General features: G+C 34.3%; 1 protein-coding gene across 6 annotated transcripts in view; it reads right to left on the bottom strand.

Moving 5' to 3' along the window:
* SGCG (sarcoglycan gamma) overlaps nt 1-17306 on the bottom strand; it is a 112120-nt gene that overhangs the window by 71354 nt on the left and 23460 nt on the right. For 2 of the 6 annotated variants that reach the window (XM_064645351.1, XM_064645353.1), the window contains exon 2: nt 7486-7577. Coding sequence is in view for 1 of the 6 variants with exons in the window: in XM_064645350.1 (XP_064501420.1) it covers nt 4410-4433 (24 nt within the window). In the remaining 5 variants the exon portion in view is untranslated. Of the gene's footprint in view, nt 1-4409; nt 4465-5723; nt 5844-7485; nt 7578-17306 lie in introns of those variants that run through there. The other 4 variants (XM_064645354.1, XM_064645355.1, XM_064645350.1 and 1 more) reach the window with 3 other exon arrangements.

Below are 17306 nucleotides of genomic sequence, written 5' to 3'. Positions count from 1 at the left end.
AGGAGAGGGTTGCTATAGTCTTAAGGAAAGTGAATCCACTGGGGGCAGCAAAGAAGCATCCAGATGACCGTTTGATGGAGAAAGCTCTTTCCCTTTCCTTATAAAAACAGCATAACTGTGGCCCATCTGCAGTGTCTGTTCATGAATGAATACTGCACAGAAAACAAGAGCAATTAGAAGTTCATGCACAGCTGCTGACCAATAATCCCACCAGAATTACAAAAATATAGTGGATAGCCTGTATGACTGGAACGCTGCAATGGATGGATACGTGCACTGAGGAAAGAAAGGCTGGTAAAGCAAGGAGGAAGAGGGTTGTGTTGTGTATAAAGTGCTGAGTACACAGTTTTGCTTTGAAACAGAAATGAAGACATTCAGGAGGTTATGAGAAAGACCAAAGGAGAAGTGCTGTCCTGCTAAGTCTCCTACAGCTCCCTAATCGAACATACAGAAGGAGGGACTTCTGGATGATTTCCAGAGGCTCCTTCCAATCTAAATTAATCTAGGATTCTCCAGCCTTTAGAGCTGGCCTTTTATCACCAATAGTATTTAATTTATTTTATTTCTGTTTTGTTTTTCTTTTTCAGAAGTCTTTATTGAGCATCTTCTGATTTTGAATATTACTATATACTTTATCTACACGTCCCCTGTAGATAAGCTCCTTCTATAGTCCTTTTATTCTGGAATAGATCCTTTGATGAGTAATCATAAAGTGGAGTTATATCACAGAAAGTGCTCCAGTTTCTTCCATACTCAAGAAAAACACAAAAAAAATAATTTGTCATAGTCCTTATATCCTTCTCCAACCACTCTTTTTAGAGTCTTACTCATTTACCATACAAACTAGCTGGTAGGTGTTGGCCATTCTCATGTTTGAGGAAAGACTTTTCATCATTCATGTTCTTCAAACATTTTTTCCCAGTGGTATTGGTTTTGGATTTAACGTGCCTGAGCTCACGACCTTTTCTGTTTTGTTAATTTGCACACAACTTCAGATTTAGGAAATTCTTTTAATTGTTTCCCTTAATCTGCTGATTTGCCATGCTGAGTTACTTTTGCCTTCTCAAACTTTTTTTTATAGAGAGCATATATCCTGATCCGTCCTTCCAACATAGTTCTCTTAAATATTTTCTGGGATGCTTTCAGCCTACTTTTTGGCAAACACCTTCATTCTTATATAGTTATCTTTGAACCTAAGCACAATTTACATGTGGATTTTTGACTTCAAATGTACACACTGAATACATTTTACATTCTTGACATGCATAATCAAATACCTTATTCTGTGTTGGAAAGAGAAGGAACCTAAGTTAAATGTGAGATTAAGTTTTTCCAATATTAAATATTGGTAATTTTGTATTGCAATAACATCTTTTCTTGAAGAACAGGTAATCTGTATTAAACGTGATTTCACAAAAATTATTTTGCCTCTAAACTTCAGTTCACTTATTTTTTCAAATGACAAACAGAATCTGCTGTGGTTTTGACTGCAATTTAGTGTTTCAAAGGAGCTAACCATTTCTGATATGCATCATTGTAGTATTTCTAATAATAGTTAAACCCCCCTGCCTTCTCTAGATAAACACAGTAAAGTCACACTAATTTCAATTGAAAAAATATTCCTTCACAAAAGGAGAAATAAAAACAATGTCATAATTTTAAGAAATAGGAAATCTGGATGAATAGATCAAAGAATAAATCAATACACTTTTGCATGGTATATAGTTTTAATTTATTTTAGGAGTATTTATTAAGCACACAGCTTATCTGGAAAGAACATTTCAGAACTCCTTTAAGTCATCACATTCAACCTTTTATTATATCAGGTCAGCAGTAATACTCCTAACCTGGGTGATTAAACAGAATTTTGTCTCTTTTAGAGTGGTTTCTATGTCTCTGTGTGCCATGGACTTTAAGAAAAATTTATCTGAGTATTTGACAAAATGGATACATCTCACGTTTGTATTGCCATTTAAATTGCTGCTCTCAATTACTTGTTTTTGTTTTGTTCTGTTACTTATGTCTTGGATGCTCTCCATTACTTTTCATTCCTCCTTTATTGTCAATGTACAGTATCGTAAGAAAAGAAAGAACCATAAAATTTTACTTTAACACATGCTAAAGTTAAACTTTGCAGACAACAGGATCTGGTAGTTTGTCAGTTTGAGTTGCAGCAGAAATTAGGTTTCCGTTTAAAAATGGCCCATTTCTTAAGGGACATTAAATACAAATAAGAATTGTTTTTGCGGCCCTAAATTTTCCTTCCCTGGAGACAACACCAGAAATCTGAAAACACTGGCAGGCATACTTTTTAAAAATTTTTTTTTCATGCTTCTTCTGGTTGTTTATATACTTAGAAGTGTGACACATAGGCCAGAATTGCAAAGCTAACTCAGGGGAGGAATGGGAAAATAATCTTCATTGGTGTTGCTGAACACATCAAAAGACTTGAAATTCTTTATAAAAGTGAAGAAAAAGCAATCCCTCTGATGGAGATAAATCATGAAAGAATCTCTGCTGTCATAATCTTGTGTGGATGTTTACTAGAAAAACAATAACTTCTGATACTTTTAAACAAAAAAAGGCAACTACATATTTTTGTTTAAAAACACTTTTTTAAGTAAAAAAGATATTTTTATTTTCTATGTGTCTGATAGACGAGCTTTCCTATCACAGAGCAATGATTACTCACAGCAGGGCCAAAATTTATCTTGTAGAAATCTTGTTCCTAATGCAAGTCCTGCTATGAGAAAGCTTTTTGCAAAAGTCCTTTAACATTATCCTCAGTGTTGTTCACAGCAAAAGTATTTCATGTTGTCAGTGCTGGCTGGGGGTACTCTCTGTGAGAGCAAAAAGAAACAGCTCTATTTAAGTACATAAAGTCATATGCATTGGCATATTCTCTTTTTTCCTCATTTTGCTGCTACTTTTATGAAAGTGTTACTTCCAGGTAGAATGCTGTTGTGTCTTTAGAGGGATACTTCCAGTTCATACAGTAGACTTCAGCCCAACTACAAAACAGATAACTCCTTTTTGTGGTGTTCTCCTATGTTGATTGTGGACCTTGAAAGTAGCTTATTTAGCCTTGATAAATGATTTCACATAATAAATGGAGTTATACTCTTATTCTGTGAGGCTTCTTTTTTTTTTTTTTTTGAATAGTGAAATAAAAATACACAAAAGAAATAAGGAATAGAACTAGATGTAGAGGCTAGAGATGAAAAGTAATCCTCATGCTTTCCCCTCCTAATTCACGTGATGGATCACATGTATGCTTTAAAAAATATGATAATTTGACCTTGTATCTAGAAAGTAACAATTGTACTTTTTTTTGACAAGTCACTTGGAAGTAAACTAAGAATTCAAATTCACTTTCCTTTTCTGTAGAAGGGAAGCAAAATGCTTTCCTATGTATGCTGTGTCTCATTACATACTTTAAACCTCTGCCCTATTCTGATGAATTTTAAATGTCAAAGACTACAAATTGATGTGATTCTGTTGCACTGCAGTCCTGCTCATAACAACTTTATTACTCATTTTTACTTACACAGGGGAAAACCCAGTTAATTTAAATGTGTATTAGACACATAAGGAAATCATCAAAAGACATGTACTACAGAAGCCTTTTTTGGTGATGTTGACTCGAGCTGTTTAGGTAGCAACCAATTCTAAGTTTCTTCAGCAACTGTGACAAAGTAATAATGCAATGCAAGAAACACAGAAGATGAAGAACATGGAAAAATGGTTTTGACCAGTCTCTCCACTGAGAGACTACAATGGGCAAGAAGACCTTATATCAGAAAGCCTGTACAAGAGAAAGACCTTGTAAATGTCTCTATAACAAAAACCCTTCAGTAGGCACTCATCAAACATGTAAGACAATCAACTTCGAGAAGTAAGTCCAAAGGAAATCCAGCTTACTTAATTCCAAGTCATGAAAATAATTAAAAACTGTAAGAAGTCAGGACCTGGGATTTGTATCTCATGTAAAACGCATTACTTTCCACAGGAATGAATAAATCTCACAAGGCTATTCAGGTAAGAGGGTCTTTGCACATCCAACTTTCTGTGCCATTTCTTTCTTTCAACTGTTCCTCCAAAACTCTTTTCTCTTAGCTTAAAACATACATTTTGCCTCAGTATTCTCAACACTAAGTATAATCACACAAATCTGTATAATTACAAACCTATTACAGTAGGTATGAATATTGTATCTTCACATTGTTACTAAAGCCTTATGATTATGAATAAAACTCAAAATATAATGTCCTTTAAACCACTAAGTTTTCAACTGCATGCTATTAGCAAAAGTATAAAGGTTTAGAAAAGATATTTTAATTGGTTCTCTCTAATGGTGGGCTTAATTTAGATCCTTTTATTTTAATTTAACTCCATACAGTGGTTCTTACCCTTTGGTAGTATCCTAGGACCATTTTTTTCTTCAATACATAATTGAAAGGAGGTCTGTAACTAATAGCAAATTTGTTTAGAAGATAAATAGACATTCATCTCAGCCTAAGTGGCATAATTTGTGACTGCATCACAACCAAAACCTCTAAAATCTTAACGGACGACAAACTTTCAGAACCCTATGGCACAAAGTTAATACAGTTCACTCAAATGCATTACTAATTTGGAAGTGGCTATGCAGGTTAGAATTCATCTCTTCAAATACAGACAGCATCAGCCATATTTACCTATGCCCCCTCCACAGAAAATGGAGATAGACGGACACTTCTGGGACATGAATCACCTCCTCCTCAAGCAGGAGGAGATTTAAGACAGAAATAGTAAAAACACCCAGACCTCTACAAAAGGAGCCTAGCTGACTGGTGTTGATTAGGTAAAATCATATTTTACCTATCATATCAATCATACTCTTTTGCAATATCCTGTTTTAGGAACTTATGTTCTGATTCATGATTAAGTATGCAGTGCAAGCACCTGTTGGTGGCAAGACACCAAGTATCGTCCAACAAATCATTTGATAATGAGTCAGTAATCCACTGATATCCAGTTAGTAATTTTCTTTCAGGCAGTAAAATTATCCAAGAGAAAATGTAGTTGAATTCAAGGAGATTACAGAATTGTAAAAGGAGTTCTGTATACACATAATTATATGCCCTATATTAATTCAAGTATGCTTCACAGAAGTTAGAACTGATTTTGGTCACAATTCCTCAGATGGAAGGTTATTATCACACTATCAAGCCAAAAAGAAGTTTTCAACAGAAGCATGGATACATTCTTGACTAAATTCAACTTTCAGTATGTGATAGACACACTGAGAAAAATTTATAGCCCCAAACATCAGAAGTTTACTACTGTAAATGATATATTTATATAAGTACAGTAATATGATATTGTAAAAGATTTAAAAAGTACTAAGAGTTAGCTTCTTAATATTATAAAAGTGCAGGTTTAAACTATGCAACTTAATACTGCATTTAATTGTAAAACCCAGTAAAATTAAACTATCAGAATCGAAAATAATTGTAATTAAACATGAATGCATAATTTAGGTTCTAAAATAAATCACATAAGCATCAAAAATGATCCTTAAATAAGGACAAAATCAGCCTGAAGTGTTGCACAGAAAATCAGATGGGGAGAAGCTCAATACAACCACGTAATAAGCAAAGAACAAACAAAACCAAACTCAATTATTAACATGTTAATATTTTACAGATACAAAAACAAATATTAAAAAAATTGTTACGTACCGTAGGGATTTGAAACAATGTGGTCTTCTGAATACACTACAATCAGTCTCTTCCCAAGAGAGAATTGCCTAACTTTTCCACTACTTTCAAATCTGGAGTGGAAGATATTTTAGGCCTGGCCAAATATCACTGGAAGAAAATTCGTTCACATGTTTGGCTGTGTTTTGCATTCCATCCTGTTGCTCTGGCACAAAGATGTAGCTAATTATAATCTGTGACATAAGCGGCTAATTCTACTGCTAAAACGGTTGTGTACTGATTCCAGAAATGAACTGCCCCACTGTAAGACATAAGCAATCCATAACGTGCACTGAAATGGCTTCTGCTTTCTTCTCTGAATCCATATGTAACTTTCAACTGAATTTTAACAGTTGACTTTTTGAAAATTTTTCATTTGCTTGCTAACATAATTCTAGCTATAATCTAAACTGGCTGGCATATAAAAAGTCTCTTTAAAAGAAGAAAATACATATATTATAATATACCTATAATAGTACATATAAATTTTATACAAGAACTACACTAACAATTATGAATTTTTCCAAAAAGTTAAGCCTGTCTTGGTATAAAAGACAGACGCACATAAATACTAAGAGCTATATATAAAAGTAACATATATTATATATTTTAAGGCGAAATTATAGAAATTATGCCACATATTTTTTCAGTATCTTTTAAGCTTTGAGTTCTCAAACGCAGAAACAAGGATTCCAGGCCACCACTGCTTATATTAGACTGACTACACAACACTAACCAACAATTCTGTTCAACCTACAATATTTTAGAATCTGTGCTGGTAGATGTCCGCAATTTAAAAAGCATTAAACCATACATTTGTAAGATTAACAAAACAAAAGTTTTGTGCTATATAAAGCATTGCAATCATTGTCCATATGTTTGGACAACTTCATTTCTCAAAGCACGTTTCCTTTTTTCCAGCCATGCCCTCGCACTGTTATCATGCTTCAGAAGACGAAGCTCCTATCAGACATTTAACAGCTGCAGATCATAAATTTAGGACTGACACAAATCCAACTGATCGCAGGTTTACAAGATAGTTTTTTCCCTTTATGAATTCAATGGCCATTGCTCCTTTATCAGACTCTGTTTACATACACAAATGGAGAAGTTCTTTTCTATACAAAGGAATTAATTCACCAATATCTGACAAAAAAGACAAATATTTTTCATAATAAAATATTTAACAATAGCTTTGAAACTGCTTTTATATTTAATCTTGGGGATTTATAAAAGATAAAGTGTGAGGAAAGCCTTTGTATGTTGTGTTAACACCAAAGCTCCTATTTAATTGAAATTCCTTGTAAGTATTAGAGGAAGAAATCTATAAATGATAGATAGTCTTGAAAGGTTCATTATTTAGTCATTATTTCGGTGAATGGGATTCATTCTAGGGATTTCCTGCAAAATCTTTTGCTCATTCTTGGAGAAAATCAGAGAATCAGATAAAACTGGATACATGACCCTCAAAAAAGCAACATTTTAAAGGGCATTTTAATATATCTTCTTTTGGTATATTTGTAATTATTTGATTTCTGAACTTATAAAAAAACATGGACTAACATAGTGCCCAGCTATAGAAAGATTAGATTGTATCACCCAGTAGCTTTCTTTATGGACAGAACTTTGTGTTATTTTCCACATATTTTCTTGGTCTAGATTCATGATATCCTTTGTCTTGCTCTTCTACACATCTATTTTCTGAAAAGTAAAAATTCTAAAAATGAAAAAAACAAATAAATACCTCAGTTAGTATCTTCTGAAGTTCTCATGAAGTAGGACTGAAGCAAGAGCAACTGTCAGTGAGTTCTGTATCATCTGAAGGCAGCTGTCTTCCTATTTAAATGCAAAGAAGGGAAAGAGAAATCAAAATTTTTCATGAGAATGAAGAAAGAATAAGATATATTCCTGAACTGCCCTCTTGACTACTTTAACTGACAACATCTTACAAGGGATAGACCAAAATTCACTGAGCTTAAAATTGTGGAACACAAATGAAACACTAGACTCCCAACACCTGTTTGGACTCCAAATATTCACGACAGCAGAATTTACAATAAATGAGAAATAAACATTAGTAAAAAATCTATGTGCAAAATAATAAAAAATATTTCTGTTGCAAGCATAAGATTAGAATACATTAGTATAATGAACACTAAATTTAATTATGGAATTACATTGCATTTGTACAAAAACTAAATCTTTCTTTCACTATTCACAGTTCAAAAATGTTGATGTCCCATTCCTCACCAAAACCTGCCAACTTCCTTTCCAATTGGAGTTCAAAAGTCAATGACTGACAACGTAGTCCTGTAAAGGTAACTAAGCAAACATTTATCTTCCACATTGTCAGTCCACTCATACTTGACTAACTAGAAGTACTTGCAAACTTACAGCATGAAAAAGCTATGGAAAAAGATAGGTAAATTGTGGTTTGAATATTCTGCCATTTTAATCCATTCTATTTTTTTCCCTCTAATTTTGTTGAAAAAAGTTCTGTGTATACCTACAAGATTTCAAGAATATCTGCATATTCCTCAAAGTACAAGAACACAATGGTGGAAAAGACAACGACTATCAGCTATCAGTTTAATTCATCTGACTAAAAAGGACATAGAAGCTATTTGGCCCTGTCAGATATTTTTTAAGTCTGCGAGATGTTTAAAGATTGTGATAAGGATTTAGTACCCAAAGGGTATTTAAGGAACAACAATACTCTAGCCAGTATGGTAAACTGAATTTATCCGAAATATTGTAATTATGTGGTAAACAGTAAAAATAGCTAAAATTAGGTTGCATGGATGTGCAACTCCAGATGATATCAGAGGTCATTTACAACCTAAATGATCCTATGAAACAGAATTTTTGCCACATGAAATATTAAGATACCTTGCTAATGGTTCAGAAAGGTCAAGTAGTGCAGCAAAAGCAAATTTACATTAATGATAAAATGGCACATACTTTGGGAAAAAAGTACGAATGCAAAAATGCAAACTAACCAAATTCCCAACCAATTAAAGTGGAGGATAATTTTATTAATGGTCAGAAAATATAAAAACTAAGTATTTACTGGACATCTCTGTCCATCTCTGTTCCAAGAACAGAGGGGAAATATCCAAGTGTCCTTGATTCTCGTTCTTTTGCATTTTAGTTACTTATGAACTTGAAATGATGCAATAGAAAAATCACTTTTTCAAAAACTATTTTTTCCAGTTCTCCTATCTTCCCACTGCTGTTAGAGGACCAAATATGATATAAACGAAGAACTGTTGGAATCAATTTTTTTGTGTTTCCTTCCAAAGAATTTGAGTTGGTCATGTTTGATGTGCTTTTTAAATTTGTAAGGGACAGGACAGCCATCCATTTATTGATAGATCAAGACCTTGCCTCTTCCTAAGAATAGGGCTACAGTGAATATTCAGAAAGGGATGTAATCTAAACGTGAGCAAAACAGTGAGCCAAAAGAGGATTATATCTTTCCAATATAAACAGAAGTAAACATTTGAAAGTTACTCTTGCACCTACTAAAGCTATAAAAATGCAACTGTTTTAAACAATTACAAAGTGGAAAATATTTCAACAGGAACCTTTTGAAATATAAACACACAACCCACAAATACAAGGCTTTAAGGGAGATCTGTTTAGACTGTTTCATTACCTGATATCTATAAGGAGGTTCAAAACAGCTTTGAAACTCAGAATATTTATGTTTTGTTTAAGAACGGACAAGAATAAACTAAAAGAGAAAAATCTCAAAATTACTATGCAAGACAATATGAAAATAAAAGAATTAATTCATAAGTGTCCAACTGCCCCGTGTGTCAGTGCACAGCAGGTCCTTCTGTCTGGTTTCTAGAAGTTTTTTCCATGTGTGAGCATGAACAGTTGGTTGTGGGTCTATTGCCTGATTCTCCTATCAGTATTTCAATCTCTGCTTCAGCTGTTATCTCTCTGTTCCTTGCTGCCACACCCATCTTCTCTATCCCTTTTTTTGCCACATTCAGTCACCTGGACTTTCCTCCCCAGTACACTCAGTGGTTCTAGAATAGGAATCTTTTCCACTTACTGTTCACCAGCTCAACTCAATCTCTTCTCAAATTAACATAGACACAAAATTAATTTAAATAAAACCAATTCAAACTGTCACAGGGGGCTAGTTAACGGTTTTTTGGGGCGAGGATGTGTTCAGTGGTATCTTCTGCTTGGATTGCATCTTCATACAATCTGATTAAAAACTATTTAATTTCTGTGGGTTTAATTCTGCATGAATCTTTAAAGAGATAAAGCAGTGAAGCAACAAGTAAAAAGCTGCATGGGTACTCTGTGCTCAGAGCTGTACTCTGTGCAAAGATGAGCCTGACAGATGCCTTGGAATAGAGGTAAGATGGGATAAATTTCTTTTCTAAGAGCAAACAAGCAAGCTCATTTTGTAGACCCTTTCGAAGAGTCCAGTTGAGGGAGCAAATGCTAATTTGAGTCTGCAGCTTGTGCAGACTGGAAGATACAATGGAGGGACCTTGCTATAGTACTAAAAAAAGTACTTAAAAGCAGAAGATGTTGCCTGACTTAATATTAGGGAGGAAATAAAACCATCAAACATTAAATATCAAAGCAGATTTGGAATTAATTTGTCTGTTGCATTGTTGGTATGATTTAAGCATTCTTCTAAGCATAAAATTCAAATACTGTGGCTTGAGGAAGTTAATCGTTAGCTTTTTTCAGGAAGAAAACAAGAAACGTATACTTTTGGTTTATATGAAACTCTCTAATATACTGGATCAGAGAGTGGAGCAAAGCATTTTTTCATAGGTTCACTGTTTTGTGCATTTGGATTATTATTTTAGGATATGAATCATTGCGCACCTACTCACAGCTCCACCTGCAAGCACTCTGGGACAGGCACAACAGTGGATTCACAGGTCTATTTCCTACAGTATGTCAAATCACTTCTACAACAGATGTCAAAAGCACTGACAATGAACAGAGAATGTTTCATGTTCTTTGATGATAACATTTCCTCCTACATCATCTGACCTTCACCAAAAACAAAAGCAAAACCCCTGTCTGTCCCTCCATGGTAGATTGACTGTCCCTCCATGGTAGAATAGGTTTAATAGGTCTTGGAAGTACTGCCTCTGTACTCATATTCTCATATTGCATGAAGGTTTGTACATACCAACCCTAAAGAATAAAATGAGTTTACCACTCTCTTTTGCTTTCTTCCTATTTCTTTTATCTTCTTTTATTTTTCTTGCTTCCTTCCCTATTCACTGACAGAGCAGAAATACCGATAATCAAGAGATATAAAAATCTGCCACTTTATCATTAAACGTTATTTTTCAGTTACATAGCATATATTTAATTCTGAGATAATAAAGCAGGTGTATCTAACCTGCATTTGAAACAAAAGCATATAAAAGCGCCTAAAACTCAGTGTAAATCCAGTTATTCAGTGTCTACTTCGTTAGTTAGAATACTTTTTTTATTCAGTACCACCATGCATCTTCCCAGAAAGAAAAAAAAAGAAAGAGTTAAGGCACACAAGAAAAAGGTTTCCTGTTTCAGAAGATTTAGAAGAAGAGAAGTGGAAATCTGAAAATTATAGTGCTCTGGCCAGCGCACTACAACAGAACCCAGAGCTCATGCCCTGACACACTCAACGCCCAGAATTTAGTGGATTGTAATTTTATACTTGGAGCAACTGACTACTAAATTATTTCCATAATAGGAATCTGCATTAGTTTAATTTTCTTAAAACTTCAGTAATCCATAACAGTGATAAAAAGATGGAACACTAGTTAAATATTTAGGAAAACAATACAGTATTAATACATTGCTTCTTCCCTGTTAAACAAGTGGAAAAAGCTACTGTGGGATGGTCATACTACAGACCAGCATGTATGCTCAAAGAGAGAGAACGAGTTAAGACTGGCTGTTAAGCTAGTATAAATAAATTAATACATACTTAATAATTTGTTACGAGACCTAAAGAGATCTTCTTTAGTTTATTTTGTAAGCTGAACCTGTGCAACAAAATCAGAAGTACCTCCATAAAAAATGAACTAAAATTTAAAAGCTGAAAAACCAGAAGAAAATAAATAAAATTGAAGAAGAAGTTAACCCAAAAGTACGTTTTGGCTAATATGTTAAGTCTGGTCATTTACCTAATTAAATCTTGATCCAAGTGAAATGAAGATTAGGTATAAATCAATGGGAGAGCAAAACAAGACTATAAAGAAGCTATGTCCTAAATTTTATTTTGTAATCATCTAGACAAAAAGAAGCTGTAATTGTTTTCATTTTACATGAACCTATATCCTAAACTTTATTTAGTAATAATCTAGACAAAAAGAAGTTGTAATTGTTTTCCTTTTACATGATTGCTTCTGTTCACAGGTTTTGATAAATAGTCAGTGTAAAAGGGAATCAGGTATAATAAAGGTTTCAGCTGTATAAGAAAGATAAATGAGTTTACATGATTTATTTCTAGATAATTTTCTTATATTTACACATATAAAACGAAACTTTAAAGGGGATCTGCTTAAACTTTTCCTTTACAGTGAGCTCCTCAAAGTAAACCAGATTACATTATAGAATTTTTATTTTTTAAAATAGAGAACCTGGGATCAAGCAGTTAAGATAGAATATTAATAGAAGAAAGCCTATGAACAAGTAATTTCCTGGCCATTTCTCTTTGCGCAAAGAACCTTTCACTCCAGACCTGATATCTGTCCCCTCAGTAATTCAATGAGTTGCAGAAAGCTCTGAAGCTCTCTCCAGAATCAAAGAGGTTTCCATTTTATCACCTGTGAAACCTGACTTGCAGCTCTGTGGCCCTTACAATTTCTTCTCTTAACTGTTCTTCTGGAGCTGCAGGCTCCCTCACTGCGTTTCTTTGCTTTTATACACCATGGTAAATTTGTGGTTTCTGAAATTGTCTTTTTTAGAGTATTTTTAAATGTTCCTAAGGAATGACAATCTTCTCTGCTTCCTTTTGAGGAACACAGCAACTAAGAAGAACAAAAAGCCCCCAGGTTAGGTCATACCCACCTATGTTTACACGAGCATCGTATGCAGTAGGATGAATTGGCTAATGGACAAAAGTATACACTTTTCTTCAACAATTTGCACACTATAAACCACATTATTACCAAATTATGAATTCTCTGAAACCAGACATATTTTCACTGTTATTGATTAAATTAATGTCTTGCAGACTGTATAGGAGAAGCTTTTATCCAATACTGATTATCTCACGTGGTTTTTTTGGTAGCCAGAAAAAGCCATATTTCCAAAGCATTTTACTTCTCCTTTAAAGCCATGCTATAAAACACTGAACGATTAACAATTTTTCCTTTTACAAGTTGCCATTGTAAAACTGTTCTGAAGTAGATTACTCTTAATTTTGCCATCAAAATCATACTACACTATGACTCATTAAAAGAACGCCAGCAAAAAAAGCCTTAGCATTTCAAAATGCCAGAAATGGGGTGGAGGGTGAGAAAAGCCACAATAAAAAGCATTTTTAGTACTATAGAGTAAAGCAGCCTAAACCACAGCTACATTAGTTATTATTCTGGAAACTAGAAGTATACAGCATTTTGTAGTGTTTCCATTTTTGACTCTGGAGATGAGGCCGAGTCCCTCACTTCTAAATTGCCAATAATCAGTTTAGACCTGTACCATACAGGTACACAGTCAACCCAGCAAAACAGTTCACAGAAATAATTCCTTATCTTGAAGGTCTGGGCACTCTTTGGTTAACAAAACACAGTTACATTAAAAAATACAATTGAATTGATGATTTCCCAAGATCACTCCATGAAGAATCTGTACTGAACCATATTTAAGAATGCCAGGCTGAAGTACTTAATCCAGAGTGATTTTTCTGGATCAAGATGATTGTCCTCATCAGGCAGAAAATGGAAGCTTGGCATTTAGTTGAGATCTCAGGAGTTTTTACCTCTTCTGATGCTCTAGGAAGACAAAAAGAAGGTCAATGGAAAGGAAGTAGAAAAAGAACAAGCAATTTTTCTCACCAACCACCACAATAAAATAGCAATTTGTGCTCCTACTTTCTGTGGAAAAACCCAATCAAACAGCCTTTAAAGAGCAAAAGTAGAAGTGTACAGAACATAATTTCTAAGAATCTGGTTTGAAGTTTTGAACTTCTATTGAAGCAGAGCCTTAGTACCAAAGGTTAAGTCACAGCTTAAATCATAAGATTTCTTTGAGCTACCATTCACAAGAAAGACTGTAAAAATAACAATTATTAATGTTGTTAATATACACCAACAATCTGTTGGCCCTACTGAGATTTTTGCTTTCTCAAAATGCAAGTAGGAAAATTAGACACATGAGAAGTGAATTTAATTAGGAACTTGCCATCTGGCATAAGCAAGCAAATTTTAAGTATAGCCCTTTTAAGATAGAAGAACTATAATCAACCAGGGAACAGACCATAAGCTATTTCTTGTTTGATCGAAATGCGTAAATTAACTATGGGAATCATGTAACTATCTAGTCTTTTGAACAGTAATCCTTGAGGCTGAGCAACTGGCAACCTCATCAAGCAGAGAAACAATAATATAAGTGTTGACTTAAAATTAAAAGATATAAATGGATAAATTTTGGCAGCCTGTAAGAATGTGACATCCCACCTTATTAACCAAAGCTGAAATATACTTGCAAAATAAATAGTTGAATTAGTTTAAACAAGAAATAAAAGCACATGTAACATTCTTTCTGGAGTGCTATTTGGAGCAATGTTTATTATAATTTGGAATCCCATTCTGACAGGCTATTTTGAAAAAAAATAAAGAAAAGCCAAGTACAGAAATGGACAACAAAGTGAAGCAGGCCCTACTCAGCTGCTCTCATTGCACAAAACAGAAGACAGTTAGTTTGATCTCAGTAAGAAACATTATCAACAAACGCCCAAGTTTCTCCTTTAGCGAACTTGTGATTCGTAATAGTTTCATAATTACTAGACAAACTAATTGACTAGTAATTGACTAGTCAAAGTAATTGACTAGTAGATAATATGTTCCTTTTAACTATAACTAAATATTACAGTTAAAAGTCTTTTTCCTTGTTATTTAGTCAAAACATTTTACTCTACATCTTTACTCCTCACACTTCATTGGCTTTGCATCAGCTGAAGTGACAACAGCTGCATCCTACTTGGTATGATCATCTCATTTACTGTCTGGATAACTACACAACGCAAGCAGGCTGCCTCATTTTTAGTTGTGCAGTCAAAACACTCAGTCCATCAACTGTTAGAAAATGGTTGCAGTGCTAAACACAAAGCCAAGGCACAGATCAGCCCCTCCAGCAGGAAAAAACTTCCAGAATTTCATTGACCATTTCTTAAGATAAAGATGTCTGACAGCCTCTGATCTACTGTTAGGGTTTATTAATCCAGCAGATGAGCACCAAAATCAGTCTAAAAGTGTGTTGATCCATTTCGTTACTATACAAAGCAAAAAGGACACTCTTATTCACAGTATAATTACCTGCATACCCAGTTTAACCATGACTTGCAGCTATCTGTACCGTATGTACAATTTTCTAAGGAAGTAACCTTGACATTTCCTGGAATATTGATTGGAAAAGGCCTTAAAGGATGACCAGCAACATACAGGTAGTCAGTGCCAAGCCTTTTGGATTTCCAGAATATGCACATATCTCTGGGGCTCCTCTCTAATTGTGATTGTTAGACTTTATAATTGAGTGATTTTACCTGCCTCATAGGAACCCTAAAATTTGATTCTGGGCTTGGCAAAACCATCAGTACCAGACCATTTAATTTTTATATTCTCAAACAAGCTCTAGTAGACAATGTACTTCTCTTTCCTGATTAACTGTGCCTGATGTGCTTGGATTTTAAACTTTTTCTTAAGTCAAGGACATATCAGTTTACTATCAATAGCTAGTAGCTCTTATTTCTTATACAATTTAATACTCCTTGGCTTTCTTCTACATAACAGCCCCAAAAGAAGAAAAAAAAAAATGAAGCTGCATTTTAAAAACAGATACATAGTCCAATACATATCTGGGTGCATGTGAAAATACATACAGATATCTCCTAAAATTCCCCCCAAAATCTCTACTGATTGCCACAGGACTGAGCAAACAGAAAATATGACATTTTTGTTTGCTATTGAAATAGTTCAGGAAGAAAAGTTTCAGTCAATACTATATTCAGATTTTCTCCTGAGAATGGTACAGGAAGAGAAGCAATATTTTTGGATACTTGTGTTCTCCTTAAATTTTTAAGTCTGAATCAAGGGGGGATTGGCACTTTGCCACCTGAGGCTAGAAGAGAAGTTGCCTCCAGCCATGCTAATTTTCATTACAAGGTCCTTGAGGAGTATGTTGTTAGCTGAAGACTGGGAAGTCAGGGAAGACAGAAACTGAGTGTTGAATTTGTGATATTCAGCATCCAACAGCACATAGGAACACTCTATCTGCAGTGATATGGATAGCCAAGTGACTGTGAAAAAGTGAAGACAATGACTCACCTTCTGGTTACATATTCAGAAACTGTTTGAAAGGATTTGAATGAAAATGTGCTTGGACTGCTGCTGGGGAAGTTGTTCAATCCTTGGCACAGATTGTAATGATGCTTCATGTAGGGGCCATATATTGAGAGACCCAGGACAAGAGCAGCTGGTAAAGTACTGTAGGGAAGTCTGACATTATTCTGAGATCAACTAATGGAGGAAATCTCACTGCCACAAGAGACAGACCCTGAACAAAGAAGGAGCATTTTGGTGCTGCTGGTTTAGTAGCTAATCTGCTATAGGCAGAAATCATTTCTGCTCTTGATGCTTAACATGAAGTTATAGGTTAAGGAGAATGGTCTTTAATTTGGAAGACTACCTCTGTGAGCAATAAATCCGTGCACACTGAATGTTTACCAGTAACATGTTCCCCAAGTTGATACAGGAAATTAGTACACCCATTTAATCATACAATATAACCTCTATAGAAGAGGCCAATAGATAAAAAGATATTCTTCTACATTAAATTGTATCTCTTCTCTCAAGTAGCATTTTATATCCTCCTATATTGCAAGGATCTTGTAGCCTTCCCTTGTCTTTCACTGGAAGAGAATAGATTTATACACTTCTCATTGTCAGCCACTGGTTCTCTGGCAAATACCAGGTGCATTCTCTTAATGGAATTGGTGGTGGTGATGGTGTTTCTTCAGTCATGTTCAAATAATCTGAGATAACTATATGGGCAGTCTTGGGTACATACTTGGCTAATCCTCAAACCACGGCTTAGAGTGGACAAATCATATAAGTATTTATATAGTATATCTATATATTTTACTCAGACAGTCAGAGATCAATATGATCTGTATGAAATGATCTGTATTAAGCATTATATGTAGGTACTGTGATACAGAAAGATACATATTTAAAGAAATATGCAATCAAATTCTGATTAGTTAGGCTATATTCCCTTTGCTTCAATAAAAAAAATGAAACAAAGAAAGCATCTAATTAATATGAATGCCCTTTAAAATCTGAAGATTTCTGCGAGATTTTTCCA

This window comes from Pseudopipra pipra, chromosome 2, assembly GCF_036250125.1.
Source record: "Pseudopipra pipra isolate bDixPip1 chromosome 2, bDixPip1.hap1, whole genome shotgun sequence".
NCBI classification, from domain to species: domain Eukaryota; kingdom Metazoa; phylum Chordata; class Aves; order Passeriformes; family Pipridae; genus Pseudopipra; species Pseudopipra pipra.
This window is presented reverse-complemented; position numbering and strand designations above follow the sequence as displayed.